This window comes from Fusarium pseudograminearum, chromosome 3 (assembly GCF_000303195.2).
Source record: "Fusarium pseudograminearum CS3096 chromosome 3, whole genome shotgun sequence".
In the NCBI taxonomy this organism is placed as follows: Eukaryota; Fungi; Ascomycota; class Sordariomycetes; order Hypocreales; family Nectriaceae; genus Fusarium; species Fusarium pseudograminearum.
The window spans coordinates 7,553,854-7,573,782 of record NC_031953.1 but is presented as its reverse complement, the minus strand read 5'-3'; the positions used below and the strand labels follow the sequence as shown (position 1 = coordinate 7,573,782).

General features: G+C 46.8%; 9 protein-coding genes across 9 annotated transcripts, besides 3 other annotated features; 4 read left to right on the top strand and 5 right to left on the bottom strand.

Moving 5' to 3' along the window:
* Nucleotides 1-11: 11 nt before the first annotated feature.
* Nucleotides 12-39: a microsatellite.
* A 623-nt stretch (nt 40-662) lies between these two features.
* FPSE_09339 (uncharacterized protein) lies at nt 663-1,646 on the top strand (the record flags this gene model as incomplete). Its single annotated transcript, XM_009262456.1, has 1 exon — nt 663-1,646. The coding sequence occupies one exon, from the start codon at nt 663-665 to the stop codon at nt 1,644-1,646; it is 984 nt and encodes a 327-aa protein (XP_009260731.1).
* Nucleotides 1,647-2,800: 1,154 nt separating this feature from the next.
* FPSE_09338 (uncharacterized protein) lies at nt 2,801-3,518 on the top strand (the record flags this gene model as incomplete). Its single annotated transcript, XM_009262455.1, has 2 exons — nt 2,801-2,887; nt 3,204-3,518. 2 exons carry the CDS (start codon nt 2,801-2,803, stop codon nt 3,516-3,518), a joined length of 402 nt encoding a protein of 133 aa, XP_009260730.1.
* A 585-nt stretch (nt 3,519-4,103) lies between these two features.
* On the bottom strand, nt 4,104-6,665 carry FPSE_09337 (uncharacterized protein; the record flags this gene model as incomplete). The annotated part of the gene is made up of 6 exons (XM_009262454.1): nt 4,104-4,507; nt 5,022-5,188; nt 5,249-6,202; nt 6,238-6,317; nt 6,538-6,560; nt 6,596-6,665. The coding sequence occupies 6 exons, from the start codon at nt 6,663-6,665 to the stop codon at nt 4,104-4,106; spliced, it is 1,698 nt and encodes a 565-aa protein (XP_009260729.1).
* Nucleotides 4,258-4,364: a repeat region.
* Nucleotides 6,666-6,806: 141 nt separating the features above from the next.
* Nucleotides 6,807-6,829: a repeat region.
* A 753-nt stretch (nt 6,830-7,582) lies between these two features.
* FPSE_09336 (uncharacterized protein) lies at nt 7,583-8,281 on the bottom strand (the record flags this gene model as incomplete). Its single annotated transcript, XM_009262453.1, has 2 exons — nt 7,583-7,736; nt 7,785-8,281. 2 exons carry the CDS (start codon nt 8,279-8,281, stop codon nt 7,583-7,585), a joined length of 651 nt encoding a protein of 216 aa, XP_009260728.1.
* Nucleotides 8,282-10,843: 2,562 nt separating this feature from the next.
* On the bottom strand, nt 10,844-11,434 carry FPSE_09335 (uncharacterized protein; the record flags this gene model as incomplete). The annotated part of the gene is made up of 1 exon (XM_009262452.1): nt 10,844-11,434. The coding sequence occupies one exon, from the start codon at nt 11,432-11,434 to the stop codon at nt 10,844-10,846; it is 591 nt and encodes a 196-aa protein (XP_009260727.1).
* A 684-nt stretch (nt 11,435-12,118) lies between these two features.
* FPSE_09334 (uncharacterized protein) lies at nt 12,119-14,454 on the bottom strand (the record flags this gene model as incomplete). Its single annotated transcript, XM_009262451.1, has 10 exons — nt 12,119-12,534; nt 12,590-12,776; nt 12,824-13,002; nt 13,047-13,320; nt 13,436-13,858; nt 13,907-13,968; nt 14,018-14,134; nt 14,195-14,283; nt 14,341-14,350; nt 14,439-14,454. The coding sequence occupies 10 exons, from the start codon at nt 14,452-14,454 to the stop codon at nt 12,119-12,121; spliced, it is 1,773 nt and encodes a 590-aa protein (XP_009260726.1).
* Nucleotides 14,455-15,687: 1,233 nt separating this feature from the next.
* On the top strand, nt 15,688-16,416 carry FPSE_09333 (uncharacterized protein; the record flags this gene model as incomplete). Its single annotated transcript, XM_009262450.1, has 2 exons — nt 15,688-15,836; nt 15,897-16,416. 2 exons carry the CDS (start codon nt 15,688-15,690, stop codon nt 16,414-16,416), a joined length of 669 nt encoding a protein of 222 aa, XP_009260725.1.
* A 204-nt stretch (nt 16,417-16,620) lies between these two features.
* FPSE_09332 (uncharacterized protein) lies at nt 16,621-17,627 on the bottom strand (the record flags this gene model as incomplete). The annotated part of the gene is made up of 3 exons (XM_009262449.1): nt 16,621-17,168; nt 17,225-17,477; nt 17,571-17,627. The coding sequence occupies 3 exons, from the start codon at nt 17,625-17,627 to the stop codon at nt 16,621-16,623; spliced, it is 858 nt and encodes a 285-aa protein (XP_009260724.1).
* A 376-nt stretch (nt 17,628-18,003) lies between these two features.
* Nucleotides 18,004-19,341, top strand: FPSE_09331 (uncharacterized protein; the record flags this gene model as incomplete). The annotated part of the gene is made up of 6 exons (XM_009262448.1): nt 18,004-18,156; nt 18,212-18,250; nt 18,309-18,398; nt 18,449-19,089; nt 19,156-19,237; nt 19,291-19,341. 6 exons carry the CDS (start codon nt 18,004-18,006, stop codon nt 19,339-19,341), a joined length of 1,056 nt encoding a protein of 351 aa, XP_009260723.1.
* Nucleotides 19,342-19,929: the final 588 nt, after the last annotated feature.

Genomic DNA, 19,929 nt, shown 5'->3' with positions numbered 1-19,929 from the left:
CACACTGCGTAACTCGGCTCGACTCGACTCGACTCGACTGTGAGATCGTCCATCCCTACATACTGTTCCAGTCTAGCATATTCTCGATGAAAGCTTACGACGCGTTCCGCTCGAATCAAAGACACAACAACAAGTGGTGTCGCCTCCCTGGAAGTGAGCTAACCATAAGCCTAACGCAGGTACCACCCTTAGCGTCAGGGGCATGCAGAGGCCAAAAAGCAAGGCGGCAGTCAATAAATGCACCTCTCGTATACGTCTTGGCCATTCTATTGGTCAGTTCATTTCTTTTTAGTCAGGTCCCCCCAGAGCCGAGTTCCGGATCACGATTCGCTAGACGGACTGGCAAATTACCCCTTCGTATAGCATGACAGAAAGAGACGAGACCAAAAATAAACACGAGCTTTTTTTGGGTCCTTGTGCTAATCATGTCTCCGCAATGCCATGCGGTCCACCCTGATCGATCGTTCCGTCTGGGATTTTGGGGACAACAATAGAACAAGAAGAGTTATAAAACCTCTTGTTCTTCTCTTCTCCAGACTTCTTTCTTTCCTCTTCATCCCAGACTCGCTAATCACACTCGTTCTTTAATCCAACTTACCGCGTCCTTTCGCTTAATACTACACTCGCTACTCTTAATACTTTACCACCAAACAACCGTCATAATGGGTTTCGTCAAGACTGCCGCTTTCGCTACCGCCCTCATCGGCGCTGCCAACGCTTCTCCTCACTATGCTCCTCCTTCCAACGAGACCATCCACTACACCACCGAGGTCGTCACTCACCTGACCACCTACTGCCCTGGTGCCACCACCCTGACCTACGGTGACAAGACCTACACTGTCACCAAGGCCACCACTCTCACCATTGAGGACTGCTCTTGCACCATCACCAAGCCCGTCGCTACCGCCACTGGCTATGCTCCTCCTCCCAAGCCCACTCACACTGGTGACTGTGCTGAGATGTGCTCCGACAAGTTCGATGAGTGCCGCGTTGCCCCCGATGCCAACATGTCTTTCTGCGCTGCCAAGTACGCTGCTTGCCTCGGCTACAACCCTTGGGAGAGCGGCAAGTTCGTCGAGCCCACCGCTTGCCACGAGGGTGCCAAGCCTACTGGCCCTGCCTACACCACCGAGGTCGTCACCAAGCTGACCACCTACTGCCCTGAGAAGACCACCCTGACCTACGGCAACCAGACCATCCCCGTCACCAAGCCCGGTACCGTCACTGTCACTGGTATCCACCACACCACCACTGCTCCCGTTGTCCCTACCGGTTACGCTCCTCCCGCTACTCCTTCCACCCCTGCTCAGGCCAAGGACTGCGCTGAGATGTGCACTGACAAGTACAACACTTGCCGCTCTGCTTCCGGTGCCAACATGTCCACCTGTGCTGCTGAGTACTCTGAGTGCCTCGGATACGCTCCCTTTGACAGCAACGGTTCTCTCGTCAAGCCCACTGCTTGCCACGGCCCCGCCCCTGTCGGCCCCACTGGCACTGGTTCCAAGCCTTCCGGCCCCGCCCCTGTTGTTCCCTCTGGTACTGCTCCTGTTGCTCCTCCCACCACTCCCACTGCCGTCACTGCCGGTGCCGCCCAGGTTGTCCCTGCCGGTATCATGGCTGTCATCGGTGCCATTGCCCTTCTCTAAATGCTCTCTGCACAGAGACATTAGACTACCTATTCTAAATAGACCTTTTACCACATAGATTTATACCAGTGTATTCTTTACTCTTGATGCCTTTTGTGACTTGTACTTTGCCAGTGAATGATTTGCACCGTTTACCGAGTCTGTATTTCGGCTGATTTAAACTTCTATTGCTGTGCGCTTAATGGCAGCCCTTAGTTCCAAGAAAGCTTGATGAGCAATGTTGCAGTTGTAACGTGAGTGCGTGGAACTCAACATCCTTGTGTTTTCCCCGCTACCTGACATGACTTCTCTCCAATATCTAGCGTTCACTCATACCAATAAGATAACAGCCGTTGCGCTGTCTTCTCTTTGAACGCTAGGCCTTAAAAATACAGCCCTGACCCCACACAAGTTCATGGTCACTGTGGCTACTCCTCTAGTTCGGCAAAAAATGAGGTTCTGCCCGGGCTCGAACCGGGGACCTTCTCGGTGTTAACGAGATGTCATAACCAACTAGACCACAGTACCAAGCTTTTCGCTGATTGATGGAAAAAGATTGTGCACTGTGGATACATACAGGGTACAGAAACAGCAGCTACAACTTTAAATATCTGAATGGCTTTATGTGAGTGATGCTCTCTCACTCTCACTGACTGACTGGCTTGTTTCTACCAGGCTGCCATTTGACACATCTTGCGAACAAGAAGTGATGTAAGTATTCGAGATCTACTTGCTAAATAAGCCACTCCCGATCTGTGATGTGGAACTTCTTGGCTCTGGCCGGTTTGATAGCCTTAGAGACACTGTACGTGCCTGTTGGTATAAACGACGACAACATAAAGAACGTGAAGCCAAGGCCAAAATAATGTAACGGATGCTTATGAATTGGAAATTGGCAGTGAGACAGTCTCTGTAAAGTATCTTCCTCGTTACCAATCGAATAGAGAACAAAACAGACCACAAACTACAAGTGAGATCAATCGATGGCAGAACAGCTGAAGCGACTCATCACAGGCTCACTGGGTAAATTAGTCACAGTTACCAAAATCTGCTGAAGCCACCACCCGGACTAAATAATCTTATCAATTCTTTACTCAAGTTGCATTTGGAGGTCATCGGGTGTAGTCATGACATGGCATCCTTTGGCTTCTGTCTGACTCTTGTCATGATTTATTATGTACCTCGGCCTATCTATCTTCCGCACCTCAACCCTCTATCGATTACCTCCCAAGAAGAAATTGAAAGAACTGAATAAACAAACAGTGTGTCTGACCATGTGCGCAAAGGACCAAAGTTAATTCCGAAAATGTAACTTTGTGGCGTAGTCTCGACCTGTGGCTTACTCGAAACGTCCAATCCCAGAAGTCTGGAATCCTGCCGCGAGAGAACAATGAGATCATAACCTGTGGCAAGACTGATCCGGAAGTCCTATAAGCTGCTGGCATTTCCCTTCTTTTCCTGGCTTGAATCTTTATCTTTTCCACCCTCAAACCCTGACCACTGCTTTGATCCTAAAGAAAAGCCTCCAAGGTAACTCCCAGATAAACCTTAACATTACACGTACTAATTCGCTCTCAGATGCCCACCACCTCTGGTACAGTCAGCAGCTTCGATGGCGGAAACAAAATCACAGCCACTTTTGTAGTCGATGGCGTGCAGTGCACATTCAATGGCAGCTTCGACCCCCCGGTGGGAGACTTCAACAGCTATGATGCGAAGCTGGACTACAGCGACATCAGACAATTGACTACTCAGCGAGAGTTTAGAGGGAAAGTCAGTTCCCAGAACCTGATCATCGACACGAATAATGGTCCAAAGATCACCAGCCATTCCGACAAACCCATTTCTCCAGTTAGTCAATTTTCTGGAAGGGGAAGTTGGGAGCACAGCTGATGCGAGGTTATGGGGGCTATGTTTGAATTGGGCTGTGCTGCAGAGGGGCTACTTGTGTTTAGGATTTACAATTATGAATTGAGTCGTTGTGGATTGAACCTTGATAAGAGACCAAGTATAAATGTGCTCATAAGTGACTGTAGACATGACACCGTGTTCTGTCTTTGGATCATGTTGTATCACTCTAAAGTTAAAGGCTCATTAGCGAAACCCACACAGAAATTTATTAAAAAAAGCTGTGACTCGTTGAATCCTCACAGATCATTATTGGGTGAACCATTAGAGATCAGAAAGTAGATATTGCAATGCAAAATCCATCTCCCAAGACGGGGGAGTAGACACTCAGGTGGTGGTGATGTCGATGAATCCCAGCCTTTCCGTCACTATGTTCTCCTTGTCCTCTCTGCACCGAAAAGTCCCGTCTGGTCACCACCAGGCATTGCGTTCGCCTAGGGATCCGAATCCATAGCACTCAGCTGGTCGTAAACCTGAACCCCTTTCGGAATGCTATCGTCGACGACGGTTAACCTGCTTCGTGATTAGCCTCATCCATATTCCATTGATTAGGGTGTTATTCACCAACTTCTACCATTCAACAGCGAAGCCTCGCGGGCAGGTATATATAGCATGTGATCCGACAATGGTAGCGCTGGATGGCTGTTGTGCGTAGGGATTGCCGTAGGGATTGGCTAGATACTGTGCATTGTAAGCATTCATTTGCGTTTCATCCGGCACAGGCTCTTCTTCCCCTTCATCTTCGTCTTCTGCCTCCTCGTCGCCTTCCTCTTCCTCCTCTTCTTCTGCCTCCTCCTCTGCCTCTTCCTCCTCTTCACCTTCGTCCTCTTCCGGCGCCTTTGGTTCACTCTTCTTTCGCATACACATAAAAATGCCCAACGACAGTAATATGAGAACGATGAGGAGGGCTATCACCTGCCAAGTTGAGAGGCCCAAGAATCCACCGCTGCTTGAGCGACGAGGCGGAGGAGGGGCTGGACGTTCGTAGTAGTACACTTGGCGGGGGTAACTCGTGACGAGGCTTGGGAGATTCGTGCATGATTTGGTCGGCTGGATGATCATTTTGAGGATAATAAAGGGGAACTCCCCTTGATTGATGTGGATATGTTGTTGTGGACGTAGGGGTTGCGAAAATCCGCCATATTTTTGAGATGCAAGAGGCAGAAAACATTAGAGTGGGAGGGGGCAGAGTACAATCTACTCTGCACAAAGCTCATGCTAAAGCCCTAGAGTGGCTTTTAGAATCCAACCCAATCACTTGGACAATAACTACAGACTGTCAATTTGAGTTCATTTGGTATGTATAAAGTATGGGTCTGCGTTGACCAGAGCCAAGAAGGAGATAGAGATAACACTTCCCACCGATAATAGACCGAGTCTCCCGACTATATGTCTTTCAAAGCCAATGCTATGCAGCAATTTCACATACGCCCCCCTTCGGGACAATAAAAAACTCGCCGACCTGCGTCATCATCTCATCTGTCATACCATAATGCAACTTCATGTCTCTGCACTGACGGAACAAGGTCGCCAGTGTTACAAGAATCTCCATGCGCGCGAGTTGCATGCCAATACAGCTCCTTGAGCCTATGCTGAAAGGTACGTGTGCTTTGGCCTGCTCGGGTGACGGGTCTATGAATCTAGTCGCATCAAACCTGAGCTAGGTCAGCAGTGAAAGCGTGAAGGATTTTGCGATTCTGAAAAGCTCGACTTACGTATCTGGATCAGGAAACACATCTTCAAGGCGTGAGATGAGCCATCCTGTTGTATAGACCATCGTGCCACCTGGGAGATCCCAACCATGGATAGACATACCACTTGGAGGTAAAACTCTCTCCACAAGTGCACCAGCAGGGTTGTATAGCCTTAGAGTCTCCTCTAGAGTGCTATTAAGAAGAGGTAGACGATCCAGATCCTTCATGGTGAAGTGTTCCGGAAGACGGGCTACCTCTTCCTCAATCTTTCTCCTTAGATCTGGATCTCGTATTATCGCCCATGTGGCATACGTCAGTGTAGCCGCTGTACTATCAGAACCTGCCACAAGCATCATGGATACCTCAGATCCCAACTCTTCATCGCTCAAAACAGGACTCTTGCTCAACTCAGCCTCACCCAGTATGTGACGAACCATACTTGGACCGCATGAGGGTAAAGATGCTTCGTTGAGTGCAATTAAAACTCGGCCGAATATGGTCTCGCCGACTCGGGCGATATCTCGAAGCCAAGCTATTGGAGACCACCTGACGAGAGACTGGAGAAAGCTGGGTAGCATCACCTGGAGAACAACACCCGACCCTGCATTGCCCAAGGCTTTGTACACCGGCAGGTCTTGACCACCCGGCCTGAGAAGTTCAAAGGGCTTCCCAAATGACATCTCACTTATCACATCAACTGCTAAACATCGCCACCATTTGTATACGTCAGACTTGCCCTCTTGGGCCTCCTTCTCGATGTTTGACACGGCAAGCTCAGCCAGCCGTCGAATCTTGGACTCTTGCCCTTCTTTCATTGCGGCAAGACCACGGCCCAGAATCCGTTTGCGCTGCGCATGAAACTTCGGATCCCGAATGGTGAATAACATGGGTGAGTGACTGAACCGGATACTGTCAAAAACAGGAGCCTTGATGCAGTGGCTTCCCACTCCGTGGACTTTGTAGTAACCATCAACGCTATTGAGAGACACCTCGGTGGGTCCGACTCTTACTACCGGGCCGTAGCGTTTGTGGAGACAACGAAGATGTTCTCGACTTGTTCCAGTGGCCCGGGAATAGAGTAATGGAATGCCTGTGACACGTGTGTAACATGGTCCCGGGAGAGATGAAATTGGACCGTAATAAAAGTTTGATAAGAGTTTGAGAGCGATAGCCACAAAAAAGATCGCAACGGCAGATACAATAGTTATCGACATCTTCGCCGATGCCACATGAAATATGATCAATGTTACTTGAGAATGAAGTTCAAAGAAGACCATGCATCAAGTTTGAATACTCTATTATATACATACGCCAGTGACTGGTCTGCGCATTGCTGCTACATGTTACAACACTAGCCCTATCACTTACAAGTTCTTACTTGGGCATGGGGGGTCTCAGCTGTGAATCTATTTTTCCTTGCCCTTGTTGATAGACCCATTATTTGGCAAGGGTTGGATGCTACCCTGATAGTGAATGCCCTTGTTATTGGTATCAAAGACTTTGCTTAAGGCGGCGCAGTGGCACAAGCTACGATAATTCACTCACTGCGTATCTCAGGCCATGACTGCCATGCGTCCCCTTAATTTTTTTTTTTTTTTTTTAGCTTACTGTGTCAGTACTACTCAATTACAGATGGTGAACTCTGCCCAAAGTCTGTTATGAGGTGATAGGCTGTCTCGCCTGAAGAAGACACCGAGTTGCTCATCGTTGCTGGACAATTGGATGAAAAGGCTCAAAGATTAGAGTTTTCACAGCCTGACATGATAACCAAACCTCGTGGGTGTCATCATCCTGCAGAGTAATTCAGGGATTGGTGCGTTATTCGAGGCTTGTCTAGGATCAGTCTTACACAAATTGGCCGAAATCTCCAGAGTCGAAGCATGTGAGAATGAATTCTGCCCTACACCGACCCTGAAGGGAATTCCGGAACAAAAGTCCGAGCCTGATAGGTTACGGTATGCGAGAAGACATCTAGACTCATTTGGGGGCCACGCTAATTAAGTGCTCATGCCATACGATGCACCACCCTTGTACTTTTAGGCCCAGACTCAGCCCTTTCCTATGATACCTGCTATTTTTGGTTTCTGTCGGCCGCTCGAGAGACAAATTAGAGAAGAGAAGATGACAAGGGCAGCTGCAGTGTCGCGACACGGCAAGGTTGCTACAATATGTTCTGTGAAAAGGTTTGCGAGCTTCAGATATTCAGGTGGAATTATTTCAAAGTTACAGTGCAAGATACGTAAAATCACGAGTATAATTCAGCCCTATGTAACAATCATTTTGCTTAAGCTACCCTGTCAAGACGGGAAAGGAGCCTGCTAGTAGCCCTGTATTGATCCACAAGTTGATATGGTATCATTCAGCTCTGATCTTCCTGGTCTTAGGGCTATGGACCTTGCCATGCACATATTGAAGAGCGGACGATGAGGCAGTTAATAGTCCAGCTGATGCAATAAAAATGACAACACGTTGTATGGCTGAGAACTGATCCATCATTGGGTAGGGATACCTGTGTGATCATTAGCAAGAGAGATTGGGGCGGATGCTCTAAACGTACCACCCATTTTTGTAGAAACATAATTCAATCCAGCACCAGTATACGACAGCCAGAACTGTACTCAGAGACATCATACTTCGTGTAGTAATAGTCGCTCGTGGGCTCCATAGGACTAGATCTAGGGCCAGCAGAACAGCTGGGACAAGATGGAAGCCGAGGTCAGGTAAAGGATCGATTATGAGATCCTCTGGCATAAGTAATGAAGGGTCATGCATTCTTATGGACCAGTACAAGACGGCGATCAGGACCTCAAGAGGGGTCGCAAGGACTGCGACTGCGTCTTTAGCCTTGAAGAGGATATCGGCAGGTGCTAGATCTGCGATGAGACCCAGCGAAAATGTGACCAGAGATAAGGCGAGGCCCACGACAGTCAGAAGCTGGAAGTACCATCCAAAGGAACGCGAATAATTTGAATCCCATGTCGTAAGAAGGTAGAAGCTGAACATGAAAGACGATGTGCCCAGCGCGTGAAACAGAACTCTGGAGGAGGCGCTCATGACGGGCATTAACCTGAGGATCGTAGCTGCTGAGCCTGCAATTTTTGAAAAGGGAGAGAAGTGTACGTATGACTACGGATCTTTGCCTTTTGTTGAGATAAAATAGGTAGGCAAGAGTTGAAGTACCAAGTGATGCGTAAAATAAGTAGACCTGCAGATGGCTGTAAGAGAAGCGATTTCTAAGAATATATTTAGAAACTTCCTTCTCATGATAGCGTGAAATTATAATACGCTAATGTCAGAAGTAATGCATTCTTAGGGAAAGATAAGCAGAGTTCCTGTAATTTGCCAAATGTCCCTTGCAAGTCCTGTTCCGCTTGCCCAAGGTGGGACTGCAAGGCTTAGCTCTCAAGTCCGATAAGTGAAAAGGACCCATGACATGCTGTGGATTGGAGAGGTGGATTTGGGCAGTTGTCGGCTAATACACCAGTCTCATTGGCTCAATTTCGAGCTGTGGGCGAGTGTACTTCACTCATATTAACATCTGGGTGAGGCTGAGCACGATGTACCTGGTCAATTGAGCATGCGCCGACATAGCATTGCTGTGAGCTCTGATTCAGAGACTCCCTTGTCGGATCGGTCTTGATCCGAATACTTGTGCACATGGCCAAATCATCTGCATACTCCAATGGCATGAAGGAGTCAAACATTGAGGCACTGATTCAAGGCAGGAAATATGATTGACTTGTTCAAACAGACTGCCCACGACACAGCGTCATGAACTGCGAGTTCTACGTCACCGCACAGCGAACCGAGAGGCAATTCGTTCAGAGAACAGGTCATCTGTTGCCTGGTAGTCTGCACAAGTAAGGGTTCACTAGTAAGGAACTCAAGTCGTAAATGTAATGATTACGCTGAATTCCATATACATTAATCTATAATGTGTATGATAGCTAAAGAGGTAGATGATCAGATTTGAAGTTCTATGATATTCCTGACATTAGAGACGTAGATAAATGTTTGGTGTAGGCGTATGCGTCACTGCTAAGTTGGAGATTGCACTTAGGATTTCCTTTTTTAACACATATTCAAGTCATCATCAAGGTCGATAAAAATACTATCTTCCATGCACATATCCTTCCATCCATATCAGTCATTCGCATAGTCTCTTCCACAAATATCCCTCAGGTGCAACCCATAATGGGAACCTAAAGTCCGTTGCCAGTCCAAACAAAACAGGTCGTTACTCGGTATAATATTGAGCCCTTGGCTCAAGATCGCGCGTTATTACGCGAATGGGCAAACGAATAGTTAAGGCAATCACATGGAAGCCTATCAGCATGGTTGCTTAGCGACTCCAAGAACATGAGAACGACAACAGCGACCCAAGACTCCTTGCCAGAAGAAACAAAGAAGGCATTTACGCAGCGCTATATGGACAAGTACTTCTGTAATTGGAAATACAAAAAGAATGCTCAAGGTGCAATAGACCGAGGATGGTGCCTTTAGTTAGCGCCAGAAGGCATTCTCGATTTGCACAATAAAGAATTCATCATATACTTTCACGACACAACGATGCAGGCAGTACGTATGGCCATATTGGTAGGTATATTTATCAAACCTGGTTGCGATCGCACAATGGCCGACCGCCATTCCAATGTGGTGTCTTCCTCACGAAGCCATTGCAATTTGATGGCGGATTGTATGATCTATCAGCACATTATCGGAGGATCTCAGAAACACTATCGAATGAGATCAACAGACATGTGGAGTATGACTCATGGTACCTGAACTCGAGTAGAGCCGCCGAAGTATGGCGCCCCTTGCCCAGTAACTGTCCAGTTGTTTCAACAGCACGGATACACAATGCGTCATTTGTTCCGATCATGATACATGGTCATAGAAAATCAAGCAAATGTACAAAGCCCAACATACCGTCCTGTCAAGCGCAGGGACGAGGACGTCCTCGACTATCTAGACCGGCTCTGTATCGAAATAGTATCACGATATCCTGTCCTTCTTGCTAGAACTGGAGAGGATTCTGGGCTGTCATCTACTATTAGTTCCTGGCCACTTTAAGATGTCGGGCTAGCTTCTGGTGTTAGCCGCCCAGACTACAAGGATGAATTGGAAGCTTCTGTAGTGAGGACAACGCTCGACACTGTGATACAATTTATCTGGAGTCCTTTTGGGTAAAGAGCGAGCAGCTTGCAAAGAATTCGCCGAGTTGGATCAAAGCCTATTGGACGAACAAGATGCCCTCTGTCACGCAGGGGCCGATCAAGTGTTGGACATAGGGGAGGAACTGGGACTTGATGAGATAGAGATTTTGTGGCTTGCCAGTCACCGTACCTTGGTAAGAGCAAACAATGACGCTTTTGACGAAGATCGAGTGAGTCTAACCTAGGAATTGATGTATAGGTAGCACCTTTGATGAGGGGAATACTGATGCTGGTTCTATTTGCGTTTCTTAGGATCTTTACTATCTCCTTTAATGCTTGATTCTAAAGAATGTTGAAATAACAAAGTGTCATGATGATAATAAGAAAATTGTCTTAGTCTATTGCTGGGTATTTTAAAACTCGATAAGCTGTAATTACCATAATGACCACACGGCATCGACTACCAACGGACTGAATCGTTCTCATTGCGAACCAGGGCATTCCAAATTTCCCGAGAAGCTACCAAAATACTGCGTAGCTGCTTCTCTGTCTCTATCTTCTCGCTCAATACACGACTTCGTTCCTTTTCAGCCTTGAGGCTTACTCTTAGCTTTGCTTGTGTAACCCTCAACTTGCGCCTCGAATAGATATCCCCAGTCTCAGGAGAGTAATTTTCAATCTCGCGATTGTTAACTTCCTGCAGTTTCTGTAGGGTTCGGATGCGCTCCACTGTTGTCATGTACTCAGCGTGAACTTTGTGGATGTTGGTATGTGGGTGCTGTGCCAGGTGCTGAGTAACCCTGTCGCGGATGAGTTCGACGTTGGTACTCATGTCGCTGATACTCATGTTGTTGGTAGTCATGTCGTCGGTACCCGTAACGTTAATGGTTACCTTGGTACTACCCATGGGGTCTTCGATGGTTGTAGTTCTTAGGGATGTTATCGAATTATCAGGCATTGCCTGTAGTGCATCTGTCGTGATGGGCGCACGGCATGAATCGTCGGGAGCGTTTCGAACAGCATTCGGCAACAAACCTGGAGTTTGGGCCATGCTGGGATAGTCTGAATGGTTGTTGACGGGTTGCTGTGGCGTGAGAAGATGATGGTTAGTTTCCTCACAGAGTCTTGGGTAAATTTGAAATAACAAACCATTGTGTAGATGTGTCTTGAAGGCTGGTGTTGAAAAAGTTTGGAGATGTTGCTTGCCAAGTTGAAGATCGACCTTCATGGCAGGTATTGTCTTATTTATAGACTTGTAGAAAGGAAGCTGAAAGCATATTTTGTTTAAAGTTGAAGCAAATAACAAATAGATCTGCAAGTTTTAAACCCTGACCCTCTCAGTTTTGAAGATTACCAATAGAATCCATCTAGATTAAAATCTTGAATATTCAGATGAAAGGTAACCCTAGTAATTACTGAACTTTCTCAACAATAACATGTGTGCAATCAGCTGCCTAGCACAATGGACTCTATTTTGTGGGCGGGTGGCTGATACAGAGGATTCTGATCACGGCGTGCAGCCACAACCCAAGTCACTGACTCATCAGTGGCTCTCGTGATGTTTTTGCTGAGTTGTGATCACGATTCTAGTTGGACAGATAGATCTCGATTTGTCACTCAACGCAATTGTACGCGTGATGAGTGCGTGTCCTCAAAGCCAAACCCATTTAAACTTCATGATCTATAACCCTGGTCTTCTCAATATACACAAATCTTTCAAGAAAGAAAGTCAAATCTATGATGGCGCATCCCCAGCACCAGCAAATTCCCACAACCAGCTATTTACCGTCTCAAAATCCAAGTCAAAGGATGGCTGAGAATCCAGCATATTGGTCACAGTGAGCAATTGGGTTGGCGAGATCCCCTGTTCTCCTCGATGTGCATCAAAGCCAGGGATTTGGTCCACATTAGGGTGCGGTGGTATCCTCTCTCGTTGCTTTATCAGATGTAACATGTCGTGTAAGCGCTCCAGCTCTTGACGTCGGAAACACGCAGGAAGATTACCACCAGCGATTAATGTATCGAGAATGTTTGTTGTCGCGTCGAAACACGAGTCGCACATGGCGTCTGAGAATGGCTGGACGGTAGAGATAAGCGCGAGAACAAACCCTGCTGAAAATGCGTGGTCCAAATCGAATGGTAGAAAGAGTTCTTGGAAAGGTTAGTTTAAGCTAGTTGTAATTCACATGTGGTAAACAATTCATACCTAGAAGATCTTGGGTTTGCAGCGTGGCCAAGATGCGGAGAGACTTGTGCGCCGAGTCATAGCAAGCTTTCAACAGAGCCTTAATAGGCTCGGCAATCTCGAACGTCGATCTGCTTTCTCTTCTGTCCAGCTCTAACTTATCTCGCAGGAGACACATTAGAACGGGCCTCGTTGCTAATACGATGCACTGGCGATGTCAGTTATCTGCTGGGCGATAATTGAGGTGAGACATACCTGGTGGTAACATAAATTCAAGGTGGCAGAGACTCGTGATACTGGACCTTGACCATCCAGTTTCAAGTCTGGGTATGAGTTCCACTCAGAGGCCAAGGCAGCGAGCTCTTTCAATATTGTTAGAGTATTCTTAGGAAACGAATCATCCAATTTTCCGTCAATCCCGTACACCGCTGAATCTATATTAGCTCATTGTTTTCACGCATATTGGTAGGGTACACACTGTTGAGAACTTTTGCGATGAGCCTTGACAGCTTAATATGCATATCAAGGGCATTCGACTTCCGTGATCCTGCAAGTTGCCCCGGTACCGGCACAGAGATGTCGCTATCTTGGACAGAGCTCGGAGCACCCATTAAAGATGAGAATTTGCGGTCAAGAATGTATAGCGTCCACCACGCATTGCGATACCGATCTACTTCGGCATCATCTGAGAATTCACCCACTATGTCACGATGGAGACCTTGACTCAGAGCTATCCTCAGTCCCAATCCAAGCTAGAAGAAGAAGTCAACAATATGACATGATAGTGTAAGAAGAATGTCTCACATATACATAGGCACTGTTGCGATGGTCCACGGCCTGAAGATACAGCGCAAGACCGCAGCATACCTCAATAGATAGTATTGGATCTTCATACAATCCGCTGGCGTCAGGAAAAAGCTCCATTGCTCGCAAAAAGTACTCGCTACCGGGTGATCCGGCCTTTGACATGCCCCGAGTAAGAAGCCCCTTACCCATTGCCATGACAAGGAAGTACTGGATATACCACATCCGATTATCTGACGTCAACGGAGGTGGCCCGTCGTTGTATAGCGACAAGAGACCACGCATGAAATGAGATTCCTCGAAAATATGGTAGGTTTGCGCTATGTGGAACTTGACGGTGTTTGTGAGGTAGATGGCATAGTCAAGTGAGGGGAGACTTTCTATGTCGATCAAGGCTCCAGCTTGTCTCATGCGGGGAAGCTCTATGTTGAAGGCATGTCCATCGATGTTGAGTGGAACCTCTGGTGATGTTTCTTGGTCAACATACTGTCTATCTTAGCTTCTATTCAAGTGATATACTGAGTGGGACCGAACCTGTCGAATCATGACCATGACATGGCGACTGTATGCCCAGGTTGAAGAAGGTCCAAGGAAGCCTATATCAATTAGTTATCCGAGTTATGTGGCGTTTTAGGATAAGCTTACGTTTCCTCCCTTGAATATCTACCACGAATTTTGATGAGGGTGTCACTAAAGGGTTGGTCATTTGAGGCAGTACGTCTTCGGCAGTTTGATCTGATTCAGATTCTGCGACATGCGCATCTGGATAACATGGTAAGCTTGCGTTTCAGAGTATTGAGAAGATTGTTGAGACTTGTTTACCCTCGCTTCCTGATGGTCTTGGAGTCTTCTTGGCTGGCCCTTGCATTTCTTCTAACTCCTCCGCTTTTCGTTTCAACTCGTTCAGAAGGCTATAAGAAAGTTCAATAAATAAATTGGCCATGTTTCCTTCCGGGGTGGGGACTTACTTCTCAGATACTAAGATCTTGCGGTCATCCTGATCGAAGACACAGTCCGTCGAGCGGCGGATACAATGGTTGCAAGGACAGGTGCCAGAGCAACGGACCTTTCGCTCCCGACATTGCAGACAGCTTTGAACATAGATTCAGGGTTTAGTGATATTGTTCTACGTGAAATTGGATGGCTTTATTGAGAACAAGGGGCAGTACTAACGCGACATTGGACCGCCTTGATTGTTTCTGCGAGGCACTATCGCCGGCTCTTGAGCGCATCTGGAAAGCGGTAAGTGGTAGGTATAACGTAATGTATTAGGATACAAAAGTCACGTGTAAGTATCTGGTGTAGTTGAGTGCAGTCTGCGTCTGTATAAGATTGATATGAAGTGAAATGAAGGAGATTGACTTCCAACACTGCGTCGAAAAGTAGTTGTTTATTAGACTAACCCCAATGAGATTAGCTACATTCCAACCCCGCAGAACCGGTGACCTATTATCAGTCTCGGGAACCTGTAGATAAGTGGTTCAGCTTGAGACTATAGAAATAGTGCATAAGCACACTTCCAGCTGCAGAACGATGTAACTCAGCTTACTTAATATTAGGCACTCATCAGCCAGCCACACGCTCCTGGAGAGATAACGATCCGGGTTATCAATCTTCTACAGCTATATAAGCTGTTCAATAAGGTCCAATGCCCGAGATAGTGGATGCTACTCCGACGAAGAACCAGGCCTCATTACAATAGTCTCTGTTCATTTTCATCCTGCTTTTCCTCTGGCCATTTAGTTGCATTGTCCCACTTCAGCTGGTGCCGTGGCATCGAGCGTAGGGAGGCCTAACCTGGAAGGGATCAATGCATCAAATAAGTGGGGGTATTGGATTTGTTATTAGGCAACTATAAGAGCAATATCATCGGCACGTCCGGTAGGATTGAAACATGCATGTTCAGGCGGCAGTGATCGGAGACCAATAGCCTCAATATGTAGCATAGCTCACCATGGCCAGCCAGCCACAATAACAGAGGAAGCACCGATTAAGTTGACAGTGCTTCCAGTGTTTTGAGACATAACCAGTCCCGTTGATCCATCCAGGTGCATGATGGCTTGTCGTGTCTATCAGCTAGCCACGACATCGCGAGCGGCAAGTTACAAAGCTCACACAGGAATTAGTGGAGGAGCTATCTCATCGAACGTTCTAGACTAGAACATAGAGGGCAGACAAAGGTGTATTATTCAACTACAAATAGCCTTGCTTCGAGCATATATAAACTGGTGATGGCCATCCAGCTCGTCTTTCATTCACCATCGCAATTGCAATACTACAAGTACAATATCACACCATTATTCAAAGATTCTAATATGGTTCTAATCCCTCAACGCCGAGCTTTGCTTGCTTTACAGAACGACTTGACTCAATTCGGTGGCCATGTTCACGCCCTCGCAGGAACTGTTATAGCAGGCCAAGCTTACCTGGCCGTGGAGCATAATGTCAATGGGTTGTGGAATGCGTAAGTAGTGCTGTCCCTGGTACTCGATTAATGTATTTAATGAGCTGACAATTCACGTAGCATACTTCACATTCTCTACCCAGTCGCGGATATGGACTTCCTCATCAACCCTGAAGCGTACCCCCTCCAAGGTCAACAGAATGGAGCACGAGCGGATCTGATTGTGAGGGAAATCAATGTGAATCCAGGTGGCGCAGGCTTTCTCCCTGGAAGGACGTTTATGTATTTTGAAGGAAAGGGCGGAGCAAGTGCTGATACTGCCTTGAACATTCGAACCCAAATGGTAAACTATCTGAACACAGCCATTGGCAACGCCCAGGGGAGAGCTTGTTGGGCAATCGGAGCCAAAGGTGATCGGGTATGGTTCTATAGGTACACGGCAAGACATGTTGGCGACAACAGGATGGTCCCTGTGGATTGGAATGGTATTGCAAATGCCATTAATTCCCCGAATGTGAGGGCCGGGCAGATGTTGGCTGGATACAGAATCTCGGGCGGTGTTCCTGGTGCTGCTGTAGGAGACTGGGCTACAGTTCAGTCGATATTGGAACATATGTCCCAGAGCTATGCTGATTTTTAAAGCTTGTTGGAGAAAAGGAGTATTATTACTTATCTTGGATACTATTAGAACTGCAGAATCAACATGATATTATGATAATGTATGAGACATTTGCTGAATTTCAAATGTATTGAGCACCTTGTATTTGTTTGTGTGAAGCCAACCTGTCTTTATGGCTAGACTAATGCTCAAAGTCCGCTAGTCTGATGCTCCAAGGTGCTGCAGCTATATCTTCCCAACTGTCCCATTGAATCCATTTGTCATATTGACGGGCTGTGAGGCAGAACCACGCTCAACAGCCTCGACAGCAGCCATGCATTTCGCTGCACCTCCAGCGATCAAGCCCGAATCCTGCTGACATAGCAAGAATCGCACACCCAGCGTGTGAATGGCCCAGTCATGGATGTCTGGTTGATCATAGATACCTGCGAGGCCCATGATCTTGCCATGTTTCTTGCACGCTTCACTAATGCGAGTGAGGGCACGACGAAAAGTCTCGTGGCGGAACTCCCCAGGGATCCCCAACTCTATGGCTAAATCATTGGATCCGACTAGAACTACGTCGACACCTTGGACTGCGGCAATGTCGTCCACGTTGTCGACTGCAGCTGCGTTTTCGATCATGACAAACACGGTTGATGCCGAAGAATTCGTTTCGCTGATCACCTGGGTTTGAGGGAACGTTTTGAGGGATATGACTGGCAATTGCCCAGTCATAGATCGACACCCTTGAGGTGGGTATTTGGAGATAGATACCGCATCCTTTGCTTCCTCTGAAGAGTTATGAAGTTAGTAAGCATCGGAGTCAAGTTGCAGTGTTTCAACCTACTGGCATTCGTAACATGGGGAAAGATTACACCCATAGCGCCTCCGTCAAGAACCTTCTGTATAAAGCCATTGCCGCACTGATGTGGTACTCGGACGAATGGTGTAATGCCCGTGTTCAGGCCTGTGATGCATAAAGTGCTCGCATCGTTGAGTGAAAGGGTAGAATGCTCGAGGTCTATAAAGAGACTATCGGCGCTAGCATTTCTAGCTAATTGCACAACTTGAGGGTTCGTGACAAGTCGCACCCCGAAAGCCTGCCATATCCAAGGTTAGATCATTGACTTGTGTCAAGATGTAGGGCATGGCTAATGAATTCCACCATGTAGGAGAACATGACTTGAACTTACCTTGCATAGCTGTCCAGCAGCAACTTTCGCAATCAGATTATTTGGGCAAGCGAACATTGTGAGCAAAAACTAGGAATCGTCTGTGAATCTTGAGTCAGGTATTCCAATGCAAAACAAGATTATTTCGATGGAAATTTCTGGGGAATTTATCCAAGTTCCATTTAATCTCGTTGAAGCCAAGCTCGGTGGAGGCCACCGAGTCGAGTTGAGGATGTCGATGTACTGCTCGGTTTCCCCTCCCGAACTATCATCTTGGCAGTATCGATCCTCCACAACACACCTCGGCCTCTGCTTCGGCAATTGATGCTTAGTTTTGGCCAGTGCATTTTAATTTAAGTGCTCCTTTCTTGGTGGAATTTACAAGACTTCACTCTCATTACCCGCCAATCTTTGTCTCGTTTGCAATTCTGATACGCAATCACATTAATCCATGATGTTTGAATCATTCCAACAAGGTCCTCCTGACCCCATGTTCTTTCTCAAAAAGGCGGCAGATCAAGACCCATCACCAGAGAAAACCGATCTCGGCGTTGGCATCTATCGAAACGAAAGTGGCCACTACAGCGAGCTTCAGGCCGTTGCACAGGTATGCCCTAGTGAAAGCTGGATCAACAAGCGCTAATTTGCCTCGCGAATTTCAGGCCAAGCTTCTATTAGCTGAGAATGATCCTGGTCACGATGTAAGCTTTTGCCAAGTGCCTGATACGTTGAGAAATTGTTCAATAACCGATAGTATAGTATGAGATCACAACAGGCAATGAACAATTCTTGAACCATGCTGCCCATCTCATGTTCGGAAAAGAATGTCAAAGATTGGAATCTGGCCATGTAAGGTTCTCCCAAAACATCAACAGCCACACTTTGCTCATACACATCAGGTTGCATCAGTACAGACCATTTCCGGCACAGGCGCAAACCACATCGCCGCTTTGGCGCTGAGTCAATCTATCTCACCTCGTCCACAGGTTTACCTTGGTACTCCAACCTGGGGGAATTACAAGCCTATCTTCGAACTGGTTGGAATTGAAGTCATCGAATATGCTTACCTCGACTCCAAAACGCGTCACATCGATTTCGACTCTATCTTATCGGCAGCTAACTCGGCTCCATCTCGGAGTGTTTTCATTCTTCAAGCATGCTGTCACAATCCCACAGGCGCTGATTTGACCAAAGAACAATGGCAAAAGCTCGCGTTGGTCATGAAACAACACAACCACTTTGCCTTCTTTGACATTGCTTACCAGGGCCTGGGTAATGACATTGTTGAAGACGTCTATGCAATCCGGCTGTTTGCTGACCTTGACTTTGAGATGTTTGTTTGCCAGTCTTTCTCAAAAAACTTTGCTTTGTATGGAGAACGTTGTGGTGTACTTCACGCTGTATGCCCTAATCCAGAAACGGCAGCGATTGTCCACGACCGTCTACGCTGTTTAATACGATGGGAATTCTCTTCCTCACCTGCTTACGGCAGCCGGTTAGTCAGTATTATTCTCGAATCGGATCATCTCAGAGATGAATGGTGAGTTATCCCACGCTCACAACGCGAGATATCTGAACATGGAATAACAATTTCGCGCTATCTCAGGCTTCAAGAACTGTCCGAGATGCAGCAACGATTGAAGAGTCTAAGAAAGCAACTTCACTATCATTTGGTGGAAGTCTTCAAGGTAGGAGAAGGTTTTGATAGTGCTTGGCACGATTGGTTACTAAATATTTGTAGACACCGGGAGATTGGGATCACATACTGATGGAAAATGGACTGTTCTCGTAAGAGTTATCCTTCATTGAAACTGTTGCAAGATCTAACCACTACCTGCAGATACCTCAATCTGACGCCTGAACAGTGTCAGTCTCTCATTCAAGACCATCACATCTACCTCCCACCCAACGGTCGAATCAATATTTCGGGCCTGAATCAAAGCAATATTGCAACGGTAGCTAAAGTTTTAGATCGTGTTGTGCGATTGAGATTTAGAAAGGAAGCCCAGCCCAGTGTATTTGTTGAAGCGCATAAACTGTGATCGAAGCTGGTACAATGCTCATTGGACTAAGAGTCACATGGCTGTTGGATAATTTCTTTATGTAGCTACATTGGACTATATAAATGAATGAACTTAATCTTGGACTCAGTATGCTTTTGCATGTACAACAGATGGGATGAGATGAATATTCTAGGTGATGAAATGTGCAAGAACTCGGAACTCGCATCAGGTCAGATCGCAACGTACTAAGAGTGGACAATGATCAGCTGCCGAAGTTTATATGTAACACAATGTGATGCCCCGAGTGGGATAATTGAAAACGCAGCAGTAATGCGATTCAAGCAACGCCAGTCGAAACTACAAGGACTGTTATCCGA